This window comes from Hirundo rustica, chromosome 3 (assembly GCF_015227805.2).
Source record: "Hirundo rustica isolate bHirRus1 chromosome 3, bHirRus1.pri.v3, whole genome shotgun sequence".
NCBI classification, from domain to species: Eukaryota; Metazoa; Chordata; class Aves; order Passeriformes; family Hirundinidae; genus Hirundo; species Hirundo rustica.
Window position 1 is genome coordinate 54,384,530 of NC_053452.1, and position 7,652 is coordinate 54,392,181.

At 37.0% G+C, this 7,652-nt stretch overlaps 1 protein-coding gene across 1 annotated transcript; it reads right to left on the reverse strand.

Annotated features, from left to right (window-relative positions):
* Nucleotides 1-5,228: 5,228 nt before the first annotated feature.
* On the reverse strand, nucleotides 5,229-7,610 carry GTF2H5 (general transcription factor IIH subunit 5). The gene is made up of 3 exons (XM_040060638.2): nucleotides 7,485-7,610; nucleotides 7,218-7,331; nucleotides 5,229-5,634 (listed from the first exon to the last, which is right to left on the reverse strand). The coding sequence occupies exons 2-3, from the start codon at nucleotides 7,250-7,252 to the stop codon at nucleotides 5,454-5,456; spliced, it is 216 nt and encodes a 71-aa protein (XP_039916572.1). The 5' UTR covers nucleotides 7,253-7,331; nucleotides 7,485-7,610; the 3' UTR covers nucleotides 5,229-5,453.
* Nucleotides 7,611-7,652: the final 42 nt, after the last annotated feature.

Here is a 7,652-nt window from a genome sequence, read left to right on the forward strand (position 1 = left end):
ACAGTATGATGCATGTGATTTGAGGAACGGGTACCCTACAGTCACATGCAGTTTGTATTATGAGGAAATAAAGAGGGAAAAAAAATCATAAATCTTACTTCTTAACAATGACTTTTTTTGATTTACACTCACTAAAAATTATGTAACTTAATATGAAGCAACTTCAAAAGCAGGTTCATGGTGTGGAGATACACAGATCCAGCAGTAACATCTGATGGGAAGACCACTTCAGATTCATCACTTTAATGTAACATGGCTGTGTAAGTACGCTTAGAGAGAAAACACTGGATACCTAAACAGCTGAGAAATTTCTGAGCTAAAAATACTCCAAAATCTCCAACAGCAAATATCTTTTTAGATGGACCCTTTGAAGATGAATGTTCATCTTTAGCTGAAAGCGTATCTGATGTTCCAAAGCACAGGAAGTCTCTGATCCACCATTGCCCAGGCTGCAACAATATTTTTTAAAGCAGCTTAAAATATTGGCAAGAGCTCCCCTTACTGGTCTGCCTTTAAATTGTCACCTCTTCAGCCCTGGGAACCTTTTACATGAAACAGATGGGTAAAATATCACTTATATTCCACATTTAGGGGAAAAACAACAACAACAACAACAACCAAAACAACAAAACAAAACAAAAAAAAACCCCACCACAAACAGGTCCACATAAAATTTATATCAGATATCCTATTGTTTACATTTCTGATTAGCCGCTAAGTCATAAACCCAAAGATAATGACTTAGTTTAGGAAGAAATTGTTCTTCCATCACTGTGAACTTCAACTTATTTTGAATCCTTGATTTTGTACAGGATTTATAGGCCTTGCTACAGTCTAAATTACAAAACAAACACCCAGTTCTAACATACTGAGTAATGCACTCATTTCACGGTAACCAACAGCAGCTTCAATAGGATCCTTTGTGGGATAATCAAGGAGTCAGCATGGAAATTTACATGGAATTTGAAACTGCTAAAAAAATTTATTAAGAAAGCTTACTGTTTTCTTCAATGGCCTTCTGTTTGATTTTAAGAGCAACTCAGACTGTGTTGGTTTATATGATTAAAGAGTGGTTGAGATATATATAGATATATATGCATGTATACACATTTATATATGATTTTTAGTGCCCTACTTTTGTAAGCTCAGCCTAGGAGCTGACTGAACTTTTATGGTGAAGATGCAACTAAGAAAGTTTAAATTTAAGTAATTTTAATGATACCATGAAATACCATTATCTTCAATTCACAGTAAACAATCTTGTTTACTTCAGCTCACAGTAAACAATCCTGTTAATGCAGAAAATACATATTCTCTGGATTGTTCTCACACATGAGGTGGCCGTGCAGAGTTGAGTGAGAAAAAACTGTAAAATCTGTTGTAATGGCACATTAGGGGAAAAAAAAAAAAAGAAAAAAAAAAAAGAAAAAAAAAGGAAAAAAAAAAAAAAAAAAAAAAGGAATTAGAGGATATGCTTTTGAATGCACTCTACAAACCTGAAAAGACTGTAAAATAGGATTTCTTAATGTACAACAGCACTTGGAAGAGGTTTAGTACAGCACATCAGCCAGCCATCTGCTCTCACCACTACATAACAAAAACCAAAAATCAAAAACAAATCCCCCAAGTCCCTCAATTTTCATTATAAGTACATTAAACAAATAAACCCATTATAATTCAAATGGATTCAGATGCCTACTTTTTCATAAAACACAGGCAGTTTAGATATAGAGTCAAATCCACTCAGTCTGGTTCTCTCAGGTAAAATGGTAGAATTTCCTAAAGCATTCTCTATTTTCTTTCTTGAGGACACATCCTCTCTCTCCAGTGATTCTTGGTTATTTCCTCCTCTACTGCACTGGACAATTATTCTTCCTGGGCTAGCTGTTGTACCAGAGAGAAGGAAGGGGACTCAGGCATTGGTCACAAGCAAACCAAGTCATTACAACCCCAACTGACCAACCAGGCTCAGATTCACTTTGTTGCCAACCCCCGTGCTAAAATAACCCTCTCTCCAGAATTAGCTTATCCCACAATTTATAAAACTAAATACGTGACAGCATTTAGACTTACTTGCTTTTTATACAGCTTTCTTCGAAGGCCATTAATAAACAACTTTTTTTAAAAAAATCTGAGGCTTGGAACAAAAATCCAAAATGCCCAATAGTATAATCTTCAACAAAAATGAGGTGTTATTGCTTTATTTCACTAGGAAGCTTAATTTTCAGTTTCCATCCCTCCCCTCCCACTAACATTTTGTTCGAATTACTCAAATTCTCTTACCTTGCTTTAGATATCTGTCTCATCTTTCTGTGAAATACAACTTTACCTTCTTCTGCACATGTTAACAAAAGAACTTATGAGCATGTTCAAGTTACAATAACTACACCAGAGCAACTGTTTACATCACAAAATGCTAACAATTGAACTTGCATTCTTATTTAGAACTAAGTATAAATAAGTAGCAAGTAATAAATGAAGTTCAAGTAAGTGTCTTTTATGTAATTGTACTACCATGCTCTTCTTCCAGAACACAAAATACTTTCAATTCAAACTGAAAACAAAAAGTGAGCAGTGAAAGCCCTTCAAGATAAAATTTGGTCCTTTTACAAGCAGCAACAAGTCTGTCATTCAAGTTCTATTTATGCTGCTCAAGCAGGACCTGAGAACACTATAGTTCTTTGCTAGATACTAGCAAAAAAGTGAACTTATTAATTATGGATAGAAACATTAAATTAATATACAGTATTCCAAATACAGTGAGAGCTGATTTTCTCACCCTATCAAATCTATTGTCAAAGCATGGATATATTTAAAAGGATCTCCTAAAGCTTTTATTCTCAGATGTTTCCAGCCTTTAAAAAATGTATCTTTAACACAGTGTTTCATTCCAAGCTGTACTCACCAACAGTAATTTCACACCTGCATGAAAATGAATGCAAATATTTTAAATCTTTATATGTAAATGCTGACTATCTCAAAATATATAGATATTTTTAATGCTAGTATCTATTTTCTCCCATCTGGGCAAAAGATTGTTCCTGTTGTTGTTGAAGTAAGTTCCAGGACTACATGCATTTAAAGACAATCAAAACCTTTCAGAGGTCCAAGTTCATTCAAGTCCCAGAAACCCTTGTTTGGGTTTTTGTTTGCTTTTTAAATTCATACACATAGTCGAGTTCTAAAAGTTTCCTTATTGAATTTCCTTTACCACACTGCCTGATTCAAGATCCATTTTCCCCGAGGAACTACAGTGAACTCAGCTCCTTAGGCTACATATTATATCAACTTACATCTTAACATTTTTTTGTTTATTCTTCAAGCACAGAATTGATTACACCTTTTTAGGATACATGAAGGATCAAAAAGAATTGACAGGTTTAGGAGTTAAAGGTCCATGAACTTACTTGCTCAAAAAAACCAAACTGCGAGCAGAGAGTATACAAATGCATGCCTAACTGTTTAGTTTATAGTTTGGAACTTCTACCCCTCTGTATTACATAAGCCACTTTATCAATTGTAAATATAAACTAAAATACAGGGAATGCAGCTGCAAAGCTGGACAATTAACCAGGAGAAAAAGACAAGACCTGCAAGAAGTTTGTTATGGACTGAAGAAGAAAGTCACATTAGAAATGGAGCACTAGACATGCTAAATACAGAGAAGCTTAACACATGGAAGTCCAAACATTAATTTTCAAATGCTGTCATTTGGAGAGAGTGATGGATTATCACCTTTCAGCAGAATCTGGATGGAAAATAAACTAGGATTCCAAAGAAAGGAAACAGGCACTTCCAAGAGGTAAGGGACCACAAATAATTTATAAATAAGATTTACACTTCTTACTTCAGGTAAAGATATGTAGCTGGTTCTTAATCTACATGACCAGGGAAGCACCCAGTTGTGAAAGAAAGATACAACTTGGACCAAAACTCATTGTTCTATACAGTCAGAGAGAAGGGGAAGGTACCAGAAATTACATGAAGTTAAATTTTACAGGGCTCTTTGCTCATCCACATAAGCCTGAATAGACACAATGCTGCAGAACTTTCTTTGGACAGCTTCTTGATTAAAAACATCTAGTGAAACTTTCTCCTGAAGATTCCCTATTCCTGAGGGGAAAAAAAGCAAACGAAAAAACCAATCTGAACAAAAAACAAGGACAAACCCACCAATTAATCTGATGCCTACTGCACAAGAAACAAGCAGCAGTGGGAGAGTCAGTAAGGAAAACTGTTCCTTATAAAAGTCTTTCTTTCTACACTTCTTTTTCTCAAAGACAAAATGGTGGCATCCATCTGATGTACACGAGTAGGTCTGAAAACCAAGCCAGTGTCTGAGCTAAAGTAACAAATATAGTGCAGAAAAAACCCAACCAACCAAACCATGACAGCACAAAGCTATTTCTCCCTGCAGCAACATGGGAGAAAGAACTAAGCTGATGGAAAAAACAAAACAAAACAAAACAAAACAAAACAAAACAAAACAAAAAACAAAAAAAAAAAAAAAAAAAAAAAAAAAAAAAAAAAAAAAAAAAAAAAAAAAAAAAAAAAAAAAAAAAAAAAAAAAAAACAGAAACAAACCATAACCAAAAATCCAAACCCAGCTTTCTTGTTTCTTAGGCAGAGCATGGGAGTCTGATCACATACCTTATTGTGACTATCGGCTTCAGTGTAAAAATACAAGTAATTACACCTATAGGACTAGTCTCTCATTTCAGTTACCCCTTTAATTTATGATGATCATGGCAAATGGATCGTGTTGTCCCAATCCCCCCATATGCCTCCTTCCCCTCCAAACTCCCACCACCACTCCCCAAACCCAGAACAACTCAGAAAGCACAGCCTTGGTAAAAGTAGGCAAGTAGTATGGGGCATTTGTAACATGTTTTAACAAAAAAATCCCCCAACACTCCCAACCCCAAACAACACAACAAAACACTCACACCAACTCTCATCTTGCTGTATAAAACCAATCAAGTTAGAGCAGTATCTGACCATACCTCCAACTTAGAGAGATGCTTCACCAAGCACAGATCACACTTCAACAGACATTCTTTACTTTCTATTATCACTATAATCAGATTCAGTCACAAACAGGAACACAACATGTCAGTGGACCTCATACAGCATTCCAATACAGAAACACGACTCTACTTTTTGGGTCATATTGTCTTGCAAGATAAAAACCAGACAGCATGCATCAAAAATTCTCAAGGGAGCTCCTCAAGTGTGTAATTTTAAGTATTTTAATAAAGATACCACATACTTTCAAAATGAGAAACAAAATCCAATTCCAGACTATTTTGTCTATGAAAATGATGCATTTTCTATAGTAGCCACTTCTATGTAGAACTTACATACCACAGTGCTATCTATTAAAACAGTAACAACCCAAACTATTGAAATTCACTGTTCCGAAACTTGCAATAATCTCATTTCTCTGGTTTTTCTCACTTCTGAGTAATAGGAAACGAGTTCTGGTCCATTAACTCGCCTACTCTCTCCTGGAGGAAGTTGACCAACTCAGCTAATACAAAGACATGAGTTTCATCCAGGTCTTGTATGATGAACTTCTTTCCCAAAGCATTTGACTCATCCAAGTAGAGCAGAAACTGCTTCATTGCTGGGTCACTGTAGAGACAAACACATATCAGATCCCATCTCACAGTTACAAACAGAAGAAACACCATTTGAAGACATTCCCAAAGATTTTAGGAAAACTGAAATTAATTTTAAGCCACCCATAATTTAAATACAGTTGGTGAAGCTTTAGTAAAAGTCGTTTCACTCCAAGTAGTTTTGGTTACTATAGAGACAAAAATAAAATGGTGATGAAGTCTAATAAGTAGAAGCAACTGCTTGATTAGCAGAGAAGTTTTTGTTTGCTGCTGCTAAGGCAGCTTCAAAAAAACCCAAACCAAAACTAAAACTCAAAAGTCCAACCCTTAAAAAGGCTATATTTCTGATTTCAGCAATAGTCTCATAAAAACGTGTTTCCTTAAAGCATAAGGATAACCAAAAGACAGGAGAACACAGATCTCACTCAAAGTAGTATAGCACAGACAAAGAGTGCTCATATAAGAATTGTGCATTTCTCACACTCTAGCTGAACAGTCATGATGTCACCTTCTAAATTAAATTTAAATGCTTAGAAGAAAACACTTTGGAAGTATGGAACTGGTTCTATGCAGTTACAGAATGCAAACATATTAACAGATAAAGTGTACAGCAAAAATCTCACACATGACATAATGCTATACAATGACCCCACAAATCTTGAGGGATGCTTCTTTTTATTTTGGAGGTAGCCAGGGGCCTGAGCCTCAGTCCAGAGAAGAGATTACATGAAAACAGGTACTCTGCACCTACACCAAAAGCTGACATTTACAAACTCCAAGCACGTTCCTTTTGAGTATGCTCTACAAATAGAACCACATGTTTGCCTTGCATGGAATTCAGTCTAGAGCTGATTAAATAAAAGCAAACATGAAAGGAGAAATGAACGATTACCTCAGCTCCCTCAAGAATCAGGAGAGAAACACTTTGTTCACAAACAACAACGGTAAGAAATTCTGTTTGCAAGCTATATAAAGAACAAAAGGGAGCATCTAGTATTTTCAAGGAAAAATTGCCATGGTAACTGGAGTGCTCATACTAGGGTAAATTGTACCTGACAAGCATATAGATATTTTACATATACAGCTAAAATTTTAGCTTGTGTGCCTTTCAAAAAATGTGGCAATACTAAGGGACCATCCGACATGGTAGAATATAGCTTTGAAGCATAATTTCTCATAGTTAATGCTTATTTTAAGTATTTAATATCCTTTTCTCTACTTTTCTAAATTAAAATAATCTGGAGACTATTATATATTTTGGAAAAAAAAAAACAAAACCGGATTTTTATAACTATGTGATTGTTAGCATTTTGTCATCATATTTTTTACCCCATATTCATATACATCTTTCTTCAAGGAGGTTAAGCATAAGTGGAAAAGAGTCTCTTGAACAGAAAAATGGGAGTTTGGAATTAGGATTATCTACAATTGCCTTTTCTTTCTTCCCCCAAAGGCCGCACTTTTCTCTGCATGTTCAGCACCACCCCTCCCCACAAGAACTCCTTTTGTCTGGACTCTTCAGTTACCTACATTAGTTTCAGGTCTAAAGAAACACAGTCTTTGACACAAGGAGAGGCAGTAAATGCTGTTACTCACCACTCAACCAGAACACCTTTCAGAACATTCACCATCCTCCCGGTTCCCTTACGAACGCCGAAGAGTCGGCAAGAGCAATCCCTGCTTTGGATCGCACTGGCGATCTCAGGAAGTCTGAAAGCACAAACACAACAAAACCAAACGAAAAACGCCTCCGTTAAAAGACTCTTTACGGCACCTTACTCCCCAGCGGAGTTGCTGGTCCGTCCTGCCCTTCGCCTCCGCCTTGGTCAGAGCGGTTCCCAGGGGACCCGGTACGTTCCTCACCTCCGCCGCAGACAGAGGGTTTCCCGCTGGACCCGACCCCTCACGGCCGATCCCTCACTCCCGTCCTTCTCCCCCGCCGCTTCCCGGCAGGCGGAAGTGCCCTGCCCGCGCACGCGCACGCGGGCCCCCGGCAGCGCCCGCCGATTGGCCGGGGCCGGCGGCGGCGCG